Source organism: Phocoena sinus, chromosome X, assembly GCF_008692025.1.
Source record: "Phocoena sinus isolate mPhoSin1 chromosome X, mPhoSin1.pri, whole genome shotgun sequence".
Lineage (NCBI taxonomy): Eukaryota > Metazoa > Chordata > Mammalia > Artiodactyla > Phocoenidae > Phocoena > Phocoena sinus.
The window spans coordinates 73,467,577-73,489,925 of record NC_045784.1 but is presented as its reverse complement, the minus strand read 5'-3'; the positions used below and the strand labels follow the sequence as shown (position 1 = coordinate 73,489,925).

The following is a 22,349-nucleotide window of genomic DNA, read 5'->3' as shown; positions in this document are numbered from 1 at the left end:
CACTCTCTGAATTATCTTGAAACTCTGGTAAAATAACTACACAATGAATTTCTGGGATCCAAAAATTACCCTCCCTCACTCCCATGCATTCTCTACCTCTTTTTTGCTTTGGAATTGTCAGACAGCAAAGCATTTTAAATAATGGGGCTGGCGGTACGGGTGGGAGGATGCCGACCTTGAAAATACTTATCAGAGCTACATTAGCTGCTTGGCACAGGTAATCTAAATCCTCTTCAACAAATACAATCACTTGAATATAAAGGCCACTTTACCTTGATCATTTCTGTGGTACCTTATTGGGAAAATCTTGTATGAACTCCTTGTATACATATATAAAACCAGATTCAGAATCAATAAACGCCTATCAAGCAACTACTATGTTTTCATAACTTTTTTCCCTCCTGCAAAGCAAGACTAATTTTGCATATGTATATGGCCAAGGTGGCTGATCGGACTAACTAGAACAAATGCAGATGCAATGACGGTTCCATTCTGGCGAAGCTAGGGCGAGATTTTTCGTGGGTTTTCATTGGGGAGACAGAGACAAAAAAGATAAGGGATAGAGTTTGAAGGTATTGGTGTGAAAAATTATGCCTCGCAGGCCAAAACGAAAATACAGACATGCTGGGGGAAACAAACAGTTTCCAGGCTGGAATGAAAATTTCCTTTTTTCACAAAGCAATCCCCTTTCAATTTCACTCCGCCCTCCTTGTCTCCTAACAATTCTTGCTTCATCATTGTCAAGGGGTTCCCAGGTATTCCCACATTCATCCTAGCCATCAGAGTAAAAATCTACAACTCTTTTCTACCCCAAAACTCCAGGCTAAAAGTGTTACTGCACTCAGCCTGGAAAATGAATCGAGCTTTTAACATTCGCATACAACATTTCAAATACAATGCTGTAGCCGCCTATCTGGACCCGCCACCCAGGAACTACAATACCCAGAATGCAGTGTTTTCCCTTCCGCCTTCTACCCCCAGCAATGCTTAACTTGATCTCATTTCCACAAGCAATAGTCACATGACACGTTTCCTGTCAAGATGGCGGATAATCTACCTTCGGAGTTTGATGTGGTCGTAATAGGGACGGGTATGTGTGGCTCTGGTACTCCCTGGACAAAGTGTAGGAAGTCTTTCCCGTTCCTACCTTCTCTGTCAGTGGCGAGGGTCGGCGAGAAATGTTGGGGGTCGAGCGTGAGAGGGAGGACGGAAAGGAAGGGAAGTAGTCTGGAGCCAGCGCGGGACTTGGCAGCTGCAGGGAGGGGCTTGGACCCGCGGTGCTTAGCGCCATTTGAGTAGGGGTCGATCTGCTCGATGTCGATTGCTGAGGTTGGTTGCTGCGGGTGATTCCTGTAATTTCCTTAGAGGGAGGTGGGTTTGCAGTGTCATGAGAACGGAGGGTGGGGATTTTGTCAATGGAGACACCTTTGGCATGACAAAATTTCCTCCTTGTTAGTTTCAAGGTGATATTCCCCATCATTTTGTCTCGCCATTTTATAGGAATTTTTCATATATTTATGTAATCGTAGGGTGCAGTGCAGCTCGGATACATTTTGTTACTCACTTGTTGCCCGTGTACGTTTTAATTTACTAAGGCGATGAAATGGATTCTTTTATGTTTTGCTGAGAAGCCTAGGGGGTTGTAATTTGTTGTGGTGGCCATTATTCCTGCTTTATGGTGCTGAAAGAAATCATTTTGCTTTGTACCACCCACCTATCTACCAACAGCTAAATGAGCTGAGAACAAGCGTCTGTGAGTCCAGTTCAGGTGTGTGATCTTATCTTCCCCTTGTTTTCCCATCATTTATTCTTCATGTTTTGGGTGGTGCCAGAACTCCCCCTGCAATTTATAGTTGACAAATTACACGTACAACACGTGGCAGAAAACATTTGGCAGCAGTTGGTATTTTGTTTTTCTTAACAGTGTAAAGGGTGGATTTTAGATGGGGTGAAATAATTTGTTGGGTGGGGTTTTCTCCTGTCTACGGAACGTGGTAGGCTGGGGAACCCCGGTGGTTGAGACCCTGTCCACTGTGTTGAATTCAGTTCATTGTCTTCTTAAACAGTAGGAGCAGCCATGTTTCCAGGTCGGGAGTAAAAATAATAACTATTTATTTTCGAATGCTTATTATTTGCTAATCGACGTGCTAAGCACTTTACAAGCTGTATATAATCCTCACAACAACCTTGTTAGAGTACGTATTCTTTACACTATACAGAGGAGGCAAAAGGGCTTAGAAAGGTTGCAGTTTGCTCAAGACCACACAGCCGGTAAATTTCCAAAGGTCAGTTCCATACCAGAAGGAGAATCAGTGGTTCTGACCCTCAGAGTTAACCCATATTAATAGAAATAATTTGGAAAACTTGGTTCTAGACCTTGCTTGGCCATTAACTAGCTGTGTGAGTTGCTAGGGCTAGGAACTTAATCTCTCTGAGCCTCAGTTTCCTTGTTTATGAACATAGGGAGGGTAAACTAGATAACCTTTCCAGTGTTGTCTAACCAAAAATTATCTTATTCTAGTTGTACCTGGGTAATTGTTTTCAAAACAGCAAGGACATGTTTATTCTCAACCTGAAAACTGCATGGCTACAGATAACCTTGCTGTAGCTGCTATGAACAGATGTTGGATGAGAGCTGGAAGGAGTCAACAGACTATTTATTCTCTCCAGTCTATCCTAAAACTTAGAACAATATCCACTTTAGAATAGTTGTTATACCATACTTGGGTCCTATGTTATTGCCTTCTTTTGTTGTTGTTTTACCTTGGCACTTAGGGTGTTTTAAAAATTACTTGGAATCATTAAGATACTTTTTCTTATCTTGATTCAAATTTTAATTGATAAGAGTGCTAATTCTTATCATTAAGTGCTGTTAATTCTTATATGAGACATATTTTGCCTTCTAGTTCAGTTCATAATATGGATTACATCCATCCTGTTAGAGTCCGTTATGATAGAGGTAGGAAGATTCTGTGAGTGATCCAGAAAATTGCATCAGGGGTATCTGGTGTATTTGGAAAAAGATTCATTTTAGACTTATTTCCGTGAGAGTAATGTTATTTCTCAAAGTATGGGAAGAACTTATTTGAGTCAGAAGTTTTTCATATAACTTAGTGAACACGTTTTTACTTTTCAAGCACATTCTTTAAATTTATGATATGAAGCTTTGTTTTTAGGTAAGTCAAAGTGGAAAAATTGGATTAAAAGCCATTTCCCAAATAAATGAATCCAATAATTCCAATCACTACTGAATAAGAATGATTTTTAATGTGTTTGGAATATTTCTCTTCTGAAATAGTTTGCTGAAAGTGGTCTTTAAAATGTGTTTGCCTTACTATATGTACTAGCTTGAGTAAATCATAGAAAAATCAGTGTTTCAAAGATTCAGTTTTAATAACAAAAGCAGAATTAATCATGCATGTATCAGAAACATGAAGAAATAGGCTATGAGATGCAGTTTTTCTTTTAGCAGATTTAGTTCTAGTTAAATGTCATCAAGAGACAATTGCTTTATCAAGTAAAATAATCTGTGGATAATATTTTAAACTCGTTTGACCTTGATTAATTTGTATTTCTTTTCATTCTTCATAACACAACAGTTTCCTTAAGATCATGTTTTGAAGAGATTATGGAAAATAAAGTTTTGTATGTATTTTCTTAGTTAAGCCCATTTCCTCCTGATTACAAAATACAGGAAATATCACTAGAACACCCAAAGGCAGAAGAATAAGGTAAAGTACTTGAACCATGGAAAATATAGAAGAAAATGGAATAAGGAAGGAGCACCAAATGGAGTCTCAAGGGAGAGGGCAAAAATAGATATAGTGAGTTCAATATAAAATTTAAAAAAATTTTAATGAAAAAATCCTGACAATTATTTTTAAAAATGGATATAGTAATAAGTGTCTAGAAAATGGCCTTCAGTTTGGGTGCATGGTTGTCATTTTAAAGACATTTTGCCATTTAAAAAGACATTTGAGTGATAATTTTGTGGGTTACAGAGAAGTATCATCGGTTGCAGGTTAAAAATAGTCCCAGTAGCATAATACCTCACTGCAGGTGACTTATCTGGCAACCTGTGTAATCTGTAACCCGCAGTAGAGCCATCCACTCAACAAAAGGGCAGACAAGATGGAAGTTACAAGAGTTATGGGATAATATCGGCATGCTTCTTACATAGAGGAATCCCTCATTCTCTTATTTAGAGCATATTCTTTCTTATTTTAGAAAATTCTAGCATGCTCAGAGTGTATTAGAAGCATCTTATTAGAAGATATAGGAAACGTTATCAATTTCTGCAAAAGCCATGTTTGGGAGGTGTCATTAGACATAAGTGACAGTTCATATCCTTATGGGAAAGGGGAGAGACAAACACCTAAAATGCAAACCTACATCAGACAGCACAATGACCTGGCACCATTTAGTGTAGTGACAGACTACACATTTTTTAGAATATTCAACCCACATTTACTGAGAACCTAGTCCCTGCCCTTGTGACATTTATTGTGTTGCCTATTCTGAGGAGCTGTTTGGGGTTCCTGACTGTCACATGCTCAGAGCTGTTCTAAGCCAATGTGGCCTTTTCATTGCATCCTTCTTGCTTTCTGAAGGCCACATAGATATTCATTCTGCATCCCTTTCCTTACTAAGGTACACCACACATATTATATTTTGGAATTCTTCCCCTAAATGGTCTGTGGAGTAGACTAGCTTAACATTTTTCCTGTAGAGCACAAACACATAGACCCTATTTTGATTTAAGAGTTTTATTGCTAAAGATTATGGGGAAAGAAGTGAGATAACAAAAATAACAAATATGGGGGTAAATTACAAGGGGTATTGCTCCTAAATCCTGACTACCTTGCTAGATCATGCTCAGCATAGTCCAAAATCGATGTGGCAGCATGGCATAATGGGAATCACTTAACCTTCCTACTGGGTAACTTTGGGAAAATTGCATAACATCTTGCGACATCAATTTGTTCATCTGTAAAGTGAGAGACTTGAATTAGGTGACCTCTAAGGTAGGCATCTACCAGTTCTAAAATTTACCATTGTGTGTGCATAATTATGACCCTGGGTCCTTGAGAAAAGACAATTCTGTATAGTCCTCTTAAGAAGTCAAGTCAGTGTTTGATATACTTCAGAAATTTTTCTATCAAAATGGTTCATAAAAAAAAATTTTCTTGGAAATGATAAGCTGCTTTCATCAGGAAAGGTCATGTAGGTAGCACAGCTCCATTTCTTGATGTTAGTTGAGCATTGAAACTTTAAGGTGGTTAACTTTGGCCAGCAGCTTATTGACTATAATGCTTATGATGGTGGTGGAGTAACTTCACTTCTCTAAACGTTGGGGGATAGTAATGTTGTAGGAGGTATCGTGGAAACTGATTTTTACTAAATATCTGTTTATGCCAGACTCTCTGCCAAGTGATTTCTCATATATGTATCTTATTTCATCCTCTCCCAGGATGCCTGTGTGTGGTTCTAATATCAGAGGATGTCCATACTTTCTCTGCCTGTATTTCCAAATATCCGTGAACCTGTAGTCTAGAGCAGAGTTGTTTTTTTTTTAATTGCAAGATGCCACCTATTTGTGGGTCATGAAATCAATTCCAGCATTAAAAAAAACAGAAGTAGAATAGAATATGTATTAGAATATATTACATGTAGTAAGGATGAGTATAGTTTTTTTCTTTATTTGGATGCAACATTTTAAATTTTATTTATTTATTTATTTTTGGCTGTGTTGGGTCTTCGTTTCTGTGCGAGGGCTTTCTCTATTTGTGGCGAGCGGGGGCCACTGTTCATTGCGGTGCGTGGGCCTCTCACTGTCGTGGCCTCTCTTGTTGCGGAGCACAGGCTACAGATGTGCAGGCTCAGTAGTTGTGGCTCACGGGCCTAGTTGCTCTGCGGCATGTGGGATCTTCCCGGACCAAGGCTCGAACCTGTGTCCCCTGCATTGGCAGGTGGATTCTCAACCGCTGCACCACCAGGGAAGCCCTGGATGCAACATTTAAAAAAATATTTTATTTATTTATTTTTATTTTTGGCTGTGTTGGGTCCTAGTTGCGGCACGTAGGATCTTCGTTGTGGTGTGCGTGCTCTTTGTTGTGGTGTGTGGGCTTCTCTCTAGTTCTGGCGTGCAGGTTTTCTCTTTCTAGTTGAGGTGTGTGGGCTCAGTAGTTGCACTGTGCGGGCTTAGTTGCCCACTTAGTTCCCCGACCAGGGATTGAACCCACATCCCCTGTGTTGGAAGATGGATTCTTTACCACTGGACCACCAGGGAAGTCCCAGGATGAGTATAGTTTCATGAAACATATATTTCATATGTGTATCACTGTGTGAAGCACACACACATACATATATTCATATATATTTTGGGGGTGGCTAGGGGCAAAATGTTTTAAAGTTTAGAGAATATTGATTAACTGAATAACATAGTGAGTAGGAATGAAATAATATTTCAAAAGTCATTTGGTTTTACAAATGCTATACCATACATATGTTTTATTTACCTTGACATGTATGTATCTCATTTGAGAGCATAGTGTAGTGATTGACAAGGTGGCTCTGAAATGGGACAGACTGTGTTTGAATCAGCTATGCCTCTTGTGCCACTTCACACATGTTCCTTAATGTCTAAGTTTCAATTTTCTCATCTCTAAAAGAGAATAAATCTCACAGAGCTGTGTTGAGGATTCAATGGAATAATTCTGTAAAATGCTTAGTAGTGCTCAGAAAACATAGTTGATTTTTATAGCCCATGATACCATACTGAGGTGCTTTTATCATCACTACTGTTACGTGAATGCTTCCAAGGAAAGGCTCATAGTTTTCATGGAGAGCAGTGGAAAGATTCAGGTGTCTGAGTCATCTTCCTCCTCTTCCCATTGGCCGTTTGGTGGGAAAGACCTTTGTGTGTCTGTTACCACTATTTCTATCAGACTTCTTAACTGACAGTTTTCTTTCCTTTTTTTTTCTTTTCTTTTACTCTGTTTTGTTCACCAGCTTGCATTATTTGTCATTTGTTTTGAACAGATTTGTCTTGTTTGAGGCATAGTATGAAACTCTTCCTTGTCAGTGTAAGAATGCTGAAGGAGCTAAAGAGAGCTTACAGGTTTTGCTGTTCTGAAAAATGCTTTGCAACTCTTCAGGCATTTATTGATGGAAAAGTATGCATTTTCTGCACTCAATACCTCGAAAAGTAAAGGGAATTATGTAACTCTGGAGAAGACTCTCTGGAGAGGCTTATGCTTCCCTGTAAATCATAAGTTTGAGCCAGTCCCTCAGAGAGAGGCGCATCTGTTACCAGAGTTCTCTCCGCAGCATCATTTTCATCTCCCATGCCTCACGTCATTTTCTCATTTTCTCCAGTATCCTCATGATGTTTTGGAGAACTCAAGCTACAGCAATTAAAATCAAACATGGCTGCTCACCATCACATTCTCATGTTTCATATAAAATCCCAATGCACAGAAACAATTATAATTCCATGTAATTGAACTGTTACTCATGCTAAATCATCTGCTATTCAGTTTCACTACAGTCTTTACACTGAAAAGTTAGGCTGTGCCTGCTGTGTATGTAAATGGTTTAAAAAGTAAAATAGTCTAAAAATCATCAGTTCCCAGTTTATATTAATATGTATATTACAAAACTACATATATACACATATATGTCAATATATACACATGTATGTATTATATATATATGCTAGAGAGATTGGAAACATTTTGGGGATATTTAGTTGTGACCAACAAAATAGGGATACTTTGAAAGATTGATTTATTCTTTTTTGCTTTTCTAATAATCTTATTAAAGGGCAGTGTAAAAAGAGATGATAATTTATCACAGATACTGATTTCTCCAAGTGTGATTATGAGAGCTATCATGTTATCATAATGGGACTATTTAAAAAATAGTTTGAAAATAGATGAAGAGACCAGGGGCAGCTTTTCGCCAGGGTAGTGCTTCACATGAGTGTTTGATCTCATATTAGATTTTACCAAGAGTTTAAGTGGGTAATGTCATACCGCTTGACTGATTTGGTTTATATCACATTTACAAAAGTACCAACATCTGCGTTTTCTCCCGAGTAGTGTTCATACATATCTTTTTTGTCCAGCCTAGTGTTGATGTTGAGTTACAATGGCTTTTGGTTAATGGCAGTTTTAGTCATTTTGTATTGCTTTCAACTGTTTTGGATTATGTATCTGTGATCTGAATTTGCACATTGGTTAAACTGCTTTTCTGTATATGCATTTAAAATAATTATGGAAAAGTTTGCACAAGCTAAAGTACAGGCAAAGAAGGTTTTACATACGGATAGCAGGCATATTAGGAAGATGCTGAGTTGTGTTCTAATCCTTTTCTATGTTACTTTGGCATGAGCTATCTAGGCCAAATAGAGGACATAGAATTAAATTTAGTATGTACAACACACTGTTAAATATATGAAATTATTTCTGGCATTTATTATGCTGAATCCAATGCTAAGCCCTTAAAATGCATTATCTCATCTGATTCTCACAGTAACCTTGCCGTGTTAGATGCTTATTGTTATCTCCGTTTTACAAATGTGGAACCTAAGGCTTAGTTAAGTTTGACCAAGGTCAAACTGTTAAGACTGGAGTTGCTCTGGCTAGGTATTAGATTGAGCTGGTTGGATTCTTCCATGTGAAAAAATACCTTATGCTCTCAAGATTAGATTATTGTGTTCTAGCTTAGCAGTTGACAGTTGCTTCATTTTGGGGAGTTACCATTGTTGGCATTAAAATCCTAATTCCAGCACAGCCTTGTGGTGTTAACTCATTATTGACAGCATCATGACATCTGTCAACTCGCAGACCTTTTGATGAAGGTGAACTGAATGACTTGGTTGTGTTTATCCCTTAAAACTGAAAAAACAGAATCAGCCACTAAAGTAATGGCTAGAAATGGGATCAGAAAATACAGTCGTATTTCAAGTGATAATCTGTTTCCCTAGGAATTATTCACTGATTACAAGATACGTAATTTCCCACAGAAATAAAACCATTGTTAAAAGTCAGCTATAGGCTATTTGTGCATGTGGGAGGGCTTGCCATTTTGTCTTTTTAAAAAAATTTTTTTTTAGTTTTATGCACTTATAAATTGAAATTTCAAGATCAAGTATGAGACTCATTGTTCTGTTTATGAAGCTTTTCTTTTTTTAATTGACTCTTCTTTTGGTTCCTATAATTGTCAACAATTGTCAGCACTTGCAATGGATGCATCTTAATTGACAGAGTAGATGTGGTATCTTTTCCCTCCAAGAGCCGTGTCATTAACAAATAATATTAATAACTAACACTTTTACGAATATACTTCCAGACCTGTGTGTATAGATGTGTGTATGCTATTCTGTTTTTCGCTTCACAGTATGTTATGAACATCATTCCATGTTAATCAAATCTTCTTCCTCAGTGTCTTTTTAAAAACCTTTTCATTTGGAGATAATTCGACTCACATGCAGTTGTAAGAAGTAATATAGGAAGATCCTGTATATGTTCACCCAGCTTCCCCCAGTGGTAAGTAAGATCTTGCATAACTACATGTAGCATAACCAGGTAATTGACCTTACCCAGTGACCTTATTCAGATGTCACCAGTTTTACATGTACTTGTGTGTGTTTAGTTCTGTACAGTTTTATCACGTGAAGATTGGTGTCACATCCAGATACAAAACAGTTTCATGATACCTTTTTATAGCCATGGACACCTCCCTCTACCTACATCCCTAAACCCTGGCAACCCCTAATCTGTTCTTCATCTTTACGATTATGTCATTTCCAAAAGTTTATTAAATGTCATATTAAGTAGATGCTTAGTAAATATTATTTTCTATAAATGTCCTGTCATTTATTTAAATTAGCAACTTTTGTTGGACATTTAAGGTTTTCAGTTTTTCACTTTCATAAACTAAGGCTGTGATGAACATGGTGTGCCTAAATCTTTTGTACGTATTTAATTATTTCCTTAGGATAAATACCTAGAACTGTAACTGTTAAATTGAATTATAGAGGTGATTACGTAAAGCTTTTGATTTGTATTGATGAATTGCCTTAAGGAAAGTTTGCCAGTCTAATCTCACCAGCGGAATATGAGAATGCTTATTTTCCCATAGTCTTTCAACATTGTCTATGAATGTCTTATTCTTAATTACTAGCAACATCATAGCCAAAAAAATATTTCCTTGTTTGCATTTACATTTTCAAATCATAAGTGAGGTTGACTATTTAATAGGTATATTGGTCAATTATGTTTCTTTTGGAAATTGCCCTTACCCATGTTTCTATTGTGCCGTTTCTTTCTTTTCAACATGTAATAATTCTTTATATACTAAAGACTTTAAATCTTTGTCATGTATTTTGTAAATTTACCTTCTATTTTTATGGTGGTTTCTCATGTATGAAACTTTATAATTTTCACGTAGTGAAATCTATCAAATGTTTTTTTCTTTTATGGTTACTGCCTTTGGAGATATGCATAGAAAGCCTTCCCCTCCAAGATTAAGTAAATATTGACGCTTAGTTTCTTTTTTAATATTTTATTTTTTACATTTAAATTTTAATTCACCTTAAATGTACTTTGTTGTAGAATATGAGGGTATTTTCCTTCTAAATCATTAGCTGGTTATTCTAACACCATCGATCTATTCTTTCTCCACTGAATTGAAATACTTCCTTTATTTTTTTTTTTATTATATGATCAGTTTTTGGACTTTCTGCCAGTAATCTGGGTGTCTCTTTGAGTGTAGTCGGAACTATTAAGTGGGAATAGACTGGGTCATCTGATCTGTAGAGAAATGATAACTTTCCCTCTTTGAAATCTCAAGAAACACAAGGCAATATTTGAATATATAAAAAATTATAGCATCTACTCTGAAAAATAGCAAACTAAAAGAAAAAGGAAAACAGAGTAGGAGTATTTGCAACTCATAACAAAGAACTAATTACATAAAAATAATACCTTCAAATTTATATGAAAAATGTCAAGATCTCTACAGGTAAATGGGCAGACAGTGTAAACAGACAAGAGAGGTTACAAATAGTCAACAAACTTCAGGGAAAATATTTTTTTCTGATTAATAGTCAAGTGCAAAATAACCTGATAATTAAAAACAGTAAATTAAGGGAGTAATCACTAATTGTTGATGAAGTTGTATTCAGTTGAAATGCTGATGGTATTATAAATTGGGACAACACTTTGGCAGAGTAACAGTTCGTACTAAGAATTGTCAATATGTTCATTCCCTTAGACTCAGTAACTCCAGATCTGAGAATTTATTGTGAGAAAAATCATTCAATAGAGGTAAAAAGCTACAAGGGTGATGACATCTATTTTAAAGCTGCTTATCATAGTAAAGTTTGGAAATAATGTTGTATGTCGAAGAGCCCCGATGTCTCAAAGGATTGTGGTGGACTGATGGAGTAGGCAGTTTTACAGTGTGGCCTAGGATATTTTTTATTACAGAATATCATACATACAAATGAAATATATGTGTGTGTATGTATACATATTTTTAATTTCTTTCTTTCAGTGAACAATAACAAAGTGAGTGGCACGTATGTATGACCCACCTAAAGAAAAAGAACACTACCAGAATATTACCAGTACCTTAGGAGCTCCCTGGGTGCACCACCATCCATCTCCCCTTCCTTTCCCACAGCTGTAACCATTATGGTAAACTGCTTTAATTGTCCTCTTGTTTTTTTAAAGTGTTTTTTATCACGTGTATATCACCAAACCATATGTTGTTAGTTTTTCCTGTTTTTGACACTTGTCTAACTTTTGGAATTCTACTCTGTATTCTTTCTGTGACTTGCTTTCCTTGGTCAGTGTTATGCTTGTGAGATTCATCTGTACAGATACATATAGCGGTAATTCCCCCACATACTCCCACATACACACACACACACACACACACACACACACACACACTCACACACTGCTATTATATAGTATTCTAGGCTTGCAAATCTTCAACTTCAGTAGGTTATGCATATTCACCAAAATAATTGTATTTATTTGCCCTTTGGTTTTCAGCTTTTCAAGGCCCCTGCCTCCCTCAGGAAATGTATAATGTCATAAACACACATTCACGACAAAATAAGACCGTTAGGTACACGTCATTCTGCAACTTTTTCAGTCAATAATTCTCACCTTTCTTTCCATTCCAGGACTGTTTTATCCCATGTAGCATCCCAGTACTGTTTAGTAGTATCCCAGTACTGTTGTATCCCATTGCTTTACAATGGTGTGTTAGTTTCTGCTTTATACCAAAGTGAATCAGTTATACATATACATATGTTCCCATATCTCTTCCCTCTTGCGTCTCCCTCCCTCCCACCCTCCATATCCCACTCCTCTAGGTGGTAACAAAGCACCGAGCTGATCTCACTGTGCTTTGCGCCTGCTTCCCACGAGCTATCTATTTTACGTTTGGTAGTGTATGTATGTCCATTGCCACTCCCTTACTTTGTCATGGCTTACCTTTCCCCATCCCCATATCCTCAAGTCCATTCTTTAGTAGGTCTGTGGATTCATTCCTGTCTTAACCCTAAGTAATTCATGACATTGTTTTCCTTAAATTCCATATGTATGTGTTAGCATAAGGTATTTGTCTTTCTCTTTCTGACTTACTTCACTCTGTATGACAGACGCTAGGTCCATCCACCTTATTACAAATAGCTAAATTTCCTTTCTTTTTATGGCTGAGTAATATTCCACTGTATATATGTGCCATATTTTCTTTTTCCATTCATCCAATGATGGACACTTAAGGTGTTTCCATCTCCTGGCTACTGTAAATACAGCTGCAATGAATATTTTGGTACATAACTCTTTTTTTTTTAACATCTTTATTTGGGTATAATTGCTTTACAATGGTGCATTAGCTTCCGCCTTATAACAAACTGAATCAGTTATACATATATTCCCATATCTCTTCCCACTTGTGTCTCCCTCCCTCCCACCCTCCCTATCCCACCCCTCCAGGCGGGCACAAAGCACTGAGCTGATCACCCTGTGCTATGCGGCTGCTTCCCACTAGCTATCTACCTTACATTTGGTAGTGTATATATGTCCATGCCTCTCTCTCGCTTTGTCACAGCTCACACTTCTCCCTCCCCATACCCACAAGTCCGTTCTCTAGTAGGTCTATGGCTTTATTCCTGTCTTACCCCTAGGTTCTTCATGACATTTTTTTCCTTAAATCCCATATATATGTGTTAGCATACGGTATTTGTCTTTCTCTTTCTGACTTACTTCACTCTGTATGACAGACTCTAGGTCTATCCACCTCATTACAAATAGCTCAATTTTGTTTATTTTTATGGCTGAGTAATATTCCATTGTATATATGTGCCACATCTTCTTTATCCATTCATCCGAAGATGAGCACTTAGGTTGTTTCAATCTCCGGGCTATTGTAAATAGAGCTGCAATGAATATTTTGGTACATGACTCTTTTTGAATTTTGGTTTTCTCAGGGTATATGCCCAGTAGTGGGATTGCTGGGTCATATGGTAGTTCTATTTGTAGTTTTCTAAGGAACCTCCATACTGTTCTCCATGGTGGCTGTACCAATTCACATTCCCACCAGCAGTGCAAGAGTGTTCCCTTTTCTCCACACCCTCTCCAGCATTTATTGCTTCTAGATTTTTTGATGATGGCCATTCTGACTGGTGTGAGATGATATCTCATTGTAGGTTTGATTTGCATTTCTCTAATGATTAATGATGTTGAGCATTCGTTCATGTGTTTGTTGGCAATCTGTATATCTTCTTTGGAGAAATGTCTATATAGGTCTTCTGCCCATTTTTGGATTGGGTTGTTTGTTTTTTTTGTTATTGACCTGCATGAGCTGCTTGTAAATTTTGGAAATTAATCCTTTGTCAGTTGTTTCATTTGCAAATATTTTCTTCCATTCTGAGGGTTGTCTTTTGGTCTTGTTTATGGTTTCCTTTGCTGTGGAAAAGCTTTGAAGTTTCATTAGGTCCCATTTGTTTATTTTTGTTTTTATTTCCATTTGTCTAGGAGGTGGGTCAAAAAGGATCTTGCTGTGATTTATGTCATAGAGTGTTCTGCCTATGTTTTCCTCTAAGAGTTTGATAGTTTCTGGCCTTACATTTAGGTCTTTAATCTATTTTGAGCTTATTTTTGTGTATGGTGTTAGAGAGTGTTCTAATTTCATACTTTTATATGTACCTGTCCAGTTTTCCCAGCACCACTTATTGAAGAGGCTGTCCTTTCTCCAATGTACATTCCTGCTTCCTTTATCAAAGATAAGGTGACCCTATGTGCATGGGTTTATCTCTGAGCATGCTATCCTGTTCTATTCATCTATATTTCTATTTTTGTGCCAGCACCATACTGTCCTGATTGCTGTAGCTTTGTAGTATAGTCTGAAGTCAGGGAGCCTGATTCCTCCAGCTCCGTTTTTCGTTCTCAAGATTGCTTTGGCTATTCGGAGTCCTTTGTGTTTCCATACAAATTGTGAAATTTTTTGTTCTAGTTCTGTGAAAAATGCCAGAGGTAGTTTGATAGGGATTGCATTGAATCTGTAGATTGCTTTGGGTAGTAGAGCCATTTTCACAATGTTGATTCTTCAATCCAAGTATACAGTATATCTCTCCATCTATTTGTATCATCTTTAATTTCTTTCATCAGTGTCTTATAATTTTCTGCATACAGGTCTTTTGTCCCCTTAGGTAGGTTTATTCCTAGGTATTTTATTCTTTTTGTTACAGTGGTAAATGGGAGTGTTTTCTTGATTTCACTTTCACATTTTTCATCATTAGTGTGTAGGAATGCCAGAGATTTCTGTGCATTAATTTTGTATCCTGCTACTTTACCAAATTCATTGATTAGCTCTAGTAGTTTTATGGTAGCATCTTTAGGATTCTCCATGTATAGTATCATGTCATCTGCAAACAGTGACAGCTTTACTTCTTCTTTTCCGATTTGGATTCCTTTTATTTCCTTTTCTTCTCTGATTGCTGTGGCTAAAACTTCCAAAACTATGTTGAATAATAGTGGTGAGAGTGGGCAACCTTGTCTTGTGTCTGATCTTAGTGGAAATGCTTTCAGTTTTTCACCATTGAGGATGATGTTGGCTGTGGGCTTGTCATATATGGCCTTTATTATGTTTAGAAAAGTTTCCTCTATGCCGACTTTCTGCAGGGTTTTTATCATAAATGGGTGTTGAATTTTGTCAAAAGCTTTCTCTGCATCTATTGAGATGATCATATGGTTTTTCTCCTTCAATCTGTTAATATGGTTTATCACCTTGATTGATTTGCGTATATTGAAGAATCCTTGCATTCCTGGAATAAACCTCACTTGATCATGGTGTATGATCCTTTTAATGTGCTGTTGGATTCTGTTTGCTAGTATTTTGTTGAGGATTTTTGCATCTATGTTCATCAGTGATATTGGCCTGTAGTTTTCTTTCTTTGTGACATCCTTGTCTGGTGTTGGTATCAAGGTGATGGTGGCCTTGGAGAAGGAATTTGGGAGTGTTTCTCCCTCTGCTATATTTTGGAAGAGTTTGAGAAGGATAGGTGTTAGCTCTTCTCTAAATGTTGATAGAATTCACGTATGAAGCCATCTTGGTCCTGGGCTTTTGTTTGTTGGAAGATTTTTAATCACAGTTTCAATTTCAGTGCTTGTGATTGGTCTGTTCATATTTTCGATTTCTTCCTGATTCAGTCTTGGCAGGTTGTGCATTTCTAAGAATTTGTCCATTTCTTCCAGATTGTCCATTTTATTGGCATAGAGTTGCTTGTAGTAATCTCTCATGATCTTTTGTATTTCTGCAGTGTCAGTTGTTACTTCTCCTTTTTCATTTCTAATTCTGTTGATTTGAGTCTTCTCCCTTTTTTTCTTGATGAGTCTGGCTAGTGGTTTATCTATTTTGTTTATCTTCTCAAAGAACCGGCTTTTAATTTACTGATCTTTGCTATTGTTTTCTTCATTTCTTTTTCATTTATTTCTGATCTGATTTTTATGATTTCTTTCCTTCTGCTAGCTTTGGGGTTTTTTTGTTCTTCTTTCTCTAATTGCTTGAGGTGCAAGGTTAGGTTGTTTATTCGAGATGTTTCCTGCTTCTTAAGGTGGGTTTGTATTGCTATAAACTTCCCCCTTAGAACGGCTTTTGCTGCATCCCATATGTTTTGGGTTGTTATGTCTCCACTGTCATTTGTTTCTAGGTTTTTTTTTATTTCCTCTTTGATTTCTTCAGTGATCACTTCATTATTAACTCGTGTATTGTTTAGCCTCCATGTGTTTGTATTTTTCACAGATCTTTTGCTGTAATTGATATCTAGTCTCTCAGTGTTGTGGTCAGAAAAGACACTTGATACAATTTCAATTTTCTTAAATTTACCAAGGCTTGATTTGTGACCCAAGATATCATCTATCCTGGAGAATGTTCCATGAGCACTTGACAAAAATGTGTATTCTCTTGTTTTTGGATGGAGTGTCCTATAAATATCAATTAAGTCCATCTCCTTTAATGTATCATTTAAAGCTTGTGTTTCCTTATTTATTTTCATTTTGGATCATCTGTCCATGGGTGAAAGTGGGGTGTTAAAGTCTCCTACTATGAATGTGTTCCTGTCGATTTCCCCTTTTATGGCTGTTAGTATTTGCCTTATGTATGGAGGTGCTCTTATGTTGGGTGCATAAATATTTACAATTGTTATATCTTCTTCTTGGATGGATCCCTTGATCATTATGTAGTGTCCTTCTTTGTCTCTTCTAATAGTCCTTATTTTAAAGTCTATTTTGTCTGATAGGAGAATTGCTACTCCAGCTTTCTTTTGGTTTCCATTTGCATGGAATATCTTTTTCCATCCCCTTACTTTCAGTCTGGTTGTGTCTAGGTCTGAAATGGGTCTCTTGTAGACAGCATATATATGGGTCTTGTTTTTGTATCCATTCAGCCAATCTGTGTCTTTTGGTGGGAGCATTCAGTCCATTTACATTTAAGGTAATTATCGATATGTATGTTCCTATTCCCATTTTCTAAATTGCTTTTGGTTCGTTATTATAGGTCTTTTCCTTCTCTTGTGTTTCTTGCCTAGAGAAGTTCCTTTAGCATTTGTTGTAAAGCTGGTTTAGTGGTGCTGAACTCTCTCAGCTTTTGCTTGTCTGTAAAGGTTTTAATTTCTCCATCAAATCTGAATGAGATCGTTGCTGGGTAGAGTAATCTTGGTTGCAGGTTTTTCTCCTTCATCACTTTCAGTATGTCCTGCCACTCCCTTCTGGCTTGTAGGGTTTCTGCTGAGAGATCAGCTGTTAACCTTATGGGGTTTCCCTTGTGTGTTATTTGTTGCTTTTCCCTTGCTGCTTTTAATATGCTTTCTTTGTATTTAATTTTTGACAGTTTGATTAATATGTGTCTTGGCGTATTTCTCCTTGGATTTATCCTGTATGGGACTCTCTGTGCTTCCTGGACTTGATTAACTCTTTCCTTTCCCATATTAGGGAAGTTTTCAACTATAATCTCTTCAAATATTTTCTCAGTCCCTTTCTTTTTCTCTTCTTCTTCTGGGACCCCTATAATTCTAATGTTGGTGTGTTTAATGTTGTCCCAAAGGTCTCTGAGACTGTCCTCAGTTCTTTTCATTTTTTTCCTTTATTCTGCTCTGCAGTAGTTATTTCCACTATTTTATCTTCCAGGTCACTTATCCGTTCTTCTGCCTCAGTAATTCTGCTATTGATCCCATCTAGAGTACTTTTAATTTCATTTATTGTGTTGTTCATCGTTGCTTGTTTCATCTTTATTTCTTCTAGGTCCTTGTTAACTGTTTCTTGCCTTTTGTTCATTCTATTTCCAAGATTTTGGATCATCTTTACTATCATTATTCTGAATTCTTTTTCAGGTAGACTGCCTATTTCCTCTTCATTTGTTAGGTCTGGTGGGTTTTTATCTTGCTCCTTCATCTGCTGTGTGTTTTTCTGTCTTCTCATTTTGCTTATCTTACTGTGTATGGGGGTCTCCTCTTTGCAGGCTGCAGGTTTGTAGTTCCCACTGTTTTTGATGTCTGCCTGCAGTGGCTAAGGTTGGTTCAGTGGGTTGTGTAGGCTTCCTGGTGGAGGTGACTAGTGCCTGTGTTGTGGTGGATGAGGCTGGATCTTGTCTCTCTAGTGGGCATGTTCACGTCTGGTGGTGTGTTTTGGGGTGTCTGTGGCCTTATTATAATTTTAGGCAGCCTCTCTGCTAATGGTTGGGGTTGTGTTCCTGTCTTGCTAGTTGTTTGGCATAGGTTGTCCAGCACTGTAGCTTGCTGGTCGTTGAGTGAAGCTGGGTGCTGGTGTTAAGATGGAGGTCTCTGGGAGATTTTTGCCGTTTGATATTATGTGGATCTGGGAGGTCTCTTGTTGACCAGTGTCCTGAATTTGGCTCTCCTACCTCAGAGGCAGAGCCCTGACTCCTGGCTGGAGCACCAAGAGCCTTTCATCTACACGGCTCAGAATTAAAGGGAGTAAAAGTAGAGAGAATTAGTAGAAGTATGAAGAAAGAAAGAAAGAAAGGAGGGAAGGAAAGAAGGAAGGAAGGAAGGAAGGAAGAAAGAAGCAAAGAAGTAAAGAAGGCAAGAAGGAAAGAAAGGAGGGAGGGAGGGAGGAAGGAAGGAAGGAGGGAAGGAAGAAAAAAAGACAGAGAGAAGATACAGTAAAATAAAATAAAGTATAATAAAGTTGTTGAATTAAAAAATAATTATTTAGAAAAAAAAGGGACGGATAGAACCTTGGGACAAATGTTGAAAGCAAAGCTATACAGACAAAATCTTACACAGAAGCATACACATACACCCTCACAAAAAGAGGTAAAGGGGGAAAAAATCATAAATCTTGTTCTCAGAGACCAGCTCCTCAATTTGGGTTGATTCGTTTTCTAAAGGAGGGAAGGAAGGAAGGAAGGAAGGAAAGAAAGAAAGAAAGAAAGAAGGTAAAGTATAATAAAGTTATTAAAATTAATTATTAAGAAAAAAATTTTAAAAAAAAATCATGGACGGATAGAACCGTAGGAGAAATGGTGGAAGCAAAACTATATAGACAAGATTTCACACAGAAGCATAGACATACACATTCACAAAAAGAGGAAAAGGGGGAAAAAATCATAGATCTTGCAATCGAAGCCCACCTCCTCAATCTGGGATGACTCATTGTCCATTCATGTATTCCACAGATGCAGGGTACATCAAGTTGATTGTGGAGCTTTAATCCGCTGTTCCTGAGGCTACTGGGAGAGATTTCCCTTTCTCTTCTTTGTTCTCACAGCTCACAGGGGCTCAGCTTTGGATTTGGCCCTGCCTCTGCGTGTAGGCCGCTGGAGGGCATCTGTTTTTTGCGCAGACAGGACGAGGTTAAAGGAGCAGCTGATTCGGGGGCTCTGGCGCACTCAGGCTGGGGGTGGGGGGGAGGGAGGGGCACTGCGTGCGGGGCGGGCCTGCGGTGGCAGAGGCCGGCGTGACATTGCACCAGCCTGAGGCCCGGCCGTGCGTTCTCCCGGGGAAGTTGTCCTTGGATACCGGGAACCTGGCAGTGGCGGGCTGCACAGGCTCCGCGGAAGAGGGGTGTGGATAGTGACCTGTGCTCGCACACAGGCCCCTTGGTGGTGGCAGCAGCAGCAGCCTTAGCGTCTCCCGCCCGTTCCTGGGGGTCCGTGCTTTTAGCCGCGGTTTGCTCCCGTCTCTGGGGTCTGCGCTGTTAGCCGCGGCTCGCGCTGGTCTCTGGGGTTCGCTCTTTTAGCCTTGGCTCACGCCCGTCTCTGGGGTTCGCGCTTTTAGCCGCGGCTCGCGCCCGTCTCTGGGGTTTGCGCTTTTGGCTGCGGCTCGTGCCCATCTCTGGAGTTGCTTTAAGCAGCGCTCTTAAACCCCTTTCCTCGCGCACCAGGAAACAGAGGGAAGAAAAAGTCTCTTGCCTCTTTGGCAGGTACAGACTTTTCCCTGGACTCCCTCCCGGCTAGCCATGATACACTGACCCCTTCAGGCTATGTTCAAGCCGCCAACCACAGTCCTCTCCCTGCGCTCCGTCCAAAATCGAAACCCGAGTCTCAGCTCGCAGCCCCACCCGCTCCGGCGGGTGAGCAGACCAGCCTCTCGGGCTGGTGAGTGCCCGTCGGCACCGATCCTCTGTGCGGGAATCTCCCCGCTTTGCCCTCCGCACCCCTGTTGCTGTGCACTCCTCCGCAGCTCCGAAGCTCCCCCCTCCGCCTCCCAAAGTCTCTGCCCGCAAAGGGGCTTCCTAGTGTGTGGAAACTTTTCCTCCTTCACAGCTCCCTCCCACTGGTGCAGGTGCCGTCCCTATTCTTTTGTCTGTGTTTTTTCTTTTTTTCTTTTGCCCTACCCAGGTACGTGGGGAGTTTCTTGCCTTTTGGGAGGTCTGAGGTCTTCTGCCAGCTTTCAGTAGGTGTTCTGTTGGAGTTGTTCCACGTGTAGATGTATTTCTGGTGTATCTGTGGGGAGGAAGGTGATCTCCGCGTCTTACTCTTCCACCATCTTCAAGGTCCCCCCCCATTTACATTTAAGGTAATTTTCGATATGTATGTTCCTATTCCCATTTTCTTAATTATTTTGGGCTCGTTATTGTAGTTCTTTTGTTTCTCTTGTGTTTCTTGCCTAGAGAAGTTCCTTTAGCATTTGTTGTAAAGCTGGTTTGGTGGTGCTGAACTCTCAGCTTTTGCTTGTCTGTAAAGGTTTTAATTTCTCCATCAAATCTGAATGAGATCGTTGCTGGGTAGATTAATCTTGGTTGCAGGTTTTTCTCACTCATCACTTTAAATATGTCCTGCCACTCCCTTCTGCCTTGCAGAGTTTCTGCTGAAAGTTCAGCTTTTAACCTTATGGGGATCCCCTTGTGTGTTATTTGTTATTTTTCCCTTGCTGCTTTTAATATGCTTTCTTTGTATTTAATTTTTGACAGTTTGATTAATATGTGTCTTGGCATATTTCTCCTTGGATTTATCCTGTATGGGACTCTCTGTGCTTCCTGGACTTGAATAACTCTTTCCTTTCCCATATTAGGAAAGTTTTCAACTATAATCTCTTCAAAGATTTTCTCAGTCCCTTTCTTTTTCTCTTCCTCTTCTGGAACCCCTATAATTCTAATGTTGCTGTGTTTAATGTTGTCCCAGAGGTCTCTGAGACTGTCCTCAGTTTTTTTCATTCTTTTTTCTTTATTCTGCTCTGCAGTAGTTATTTCCACTATGTTATCTTCCAGGTCACTTATCCGTTCTTCTGCCTCAGTTATTCTGCTTTTGATCCCATCTAGAGTATTTTTAATTTCATTTATTGTTCATCGTTGCTTGTTTCATCTTTAGTTCTTCTAAGTCCTTGTTAAATGTTTCTTGCATTTTGTCTATTTCCAAGATTTTGGATCATCTTTACTGTCATTATTCTGAATTCTTTTTCACGTAGACTATTTCCTCTTCATTTGTTAGGTCTGGTGGGTTTTTATCTTGCTCCTTCATCTGCTGTGTGTTTTTCTGTCTTCTCATTTTGCTTATCTTACTGTGTTTGGGGTCTCCTTTTTGCAGGCTGCAGGTTCGTAGTTCCCGTCGTTTTTGGTGTTTGTCCCCAGTGGCTAATGTTGGTTCAGTGGGTTGTGTAGGCTTCCTGGTGGAGGGGACTAGTGCCTGTGTTGTGGTGGATGAGGCTGGATCTTGTCTCTCTGGTGGGCAGGTCCACGTCTGGTGGTGTGTTTTGGGGTGTCTGTGGACTCATTATGATTTTAGACAAGCTCTCTGCTAATGGTTGGGGTTGTGTTCCTGTTTTGCTAGTTGTTTGGCATAGGGTGTCCAGTACTTCAGCTTGCTGGTCATTGAGTGAAGTTGGATGCTGGCGTTGAGATGGAGATCTCTGAGAGATTTTCGCCATTTGATATTATGTGGAGCTGGGAGGTCTCTTGTTGAGCAGTGTCCTGAAGTTGGCTCTCCCACCTCAGAGGCAGAGTCCTGACTCCTGGCTGGAGCACCAAGTCTTCCATCCACACGGTTCAGAATAAAAGGGAGTAAAAGTAGAGAGAAAGAATTAGTAGAAGTAGGAAGAAAGAAAGAAAGAAAAGGAAGGATGGAAGGAAGGAAGGAAGAAGGAAGAAAAGAAGGAAAGAAGGAAAGAAAGGAGGGAGGGAGGGAGGGACAGTGGGAAGAAGGAAGGAAGAAAGGAGGGATGGAAGGAAAGGAGAAAGAAAGAAGGAAGATAAAGTAAAATAAAATAGGGTAAAATACAATAAATTTATTAAATTAAGAAAGAAAAAAATTAAAACAAAACAAAACAAAAATGGATAGAACCGTTTTTGGACGGTTCAGGATGGATTAAG

At 38.8% G+C, this 22,349-nt stretch overlaps 1 protein-coding gene across 1 annotated transcript in view; it reads left to right on the top strand.

Annotated features, from left to right (window-relative positions):
- The first annotated feature begins 1,022 nt into the window (after nt 1–1,022).
- Nucleotides 1,023–22,349, top strand: part of CHM (CHM Rab escort protein) — a 210,795-nt gene continuing 189,468 nt past the window's right edge. The window contains exon 1 of the mRNA XM_032620454.1: nt 1,023–1,090. Coding sequence (XP_032476345.1) covers nt 1,042–1,090 — 49 coding nt within the window. The 5' untranslated portion in view covers nt 1,023–1,041. The remainder of the gene's footprint in view (nt 1,091–22,349) is intronic.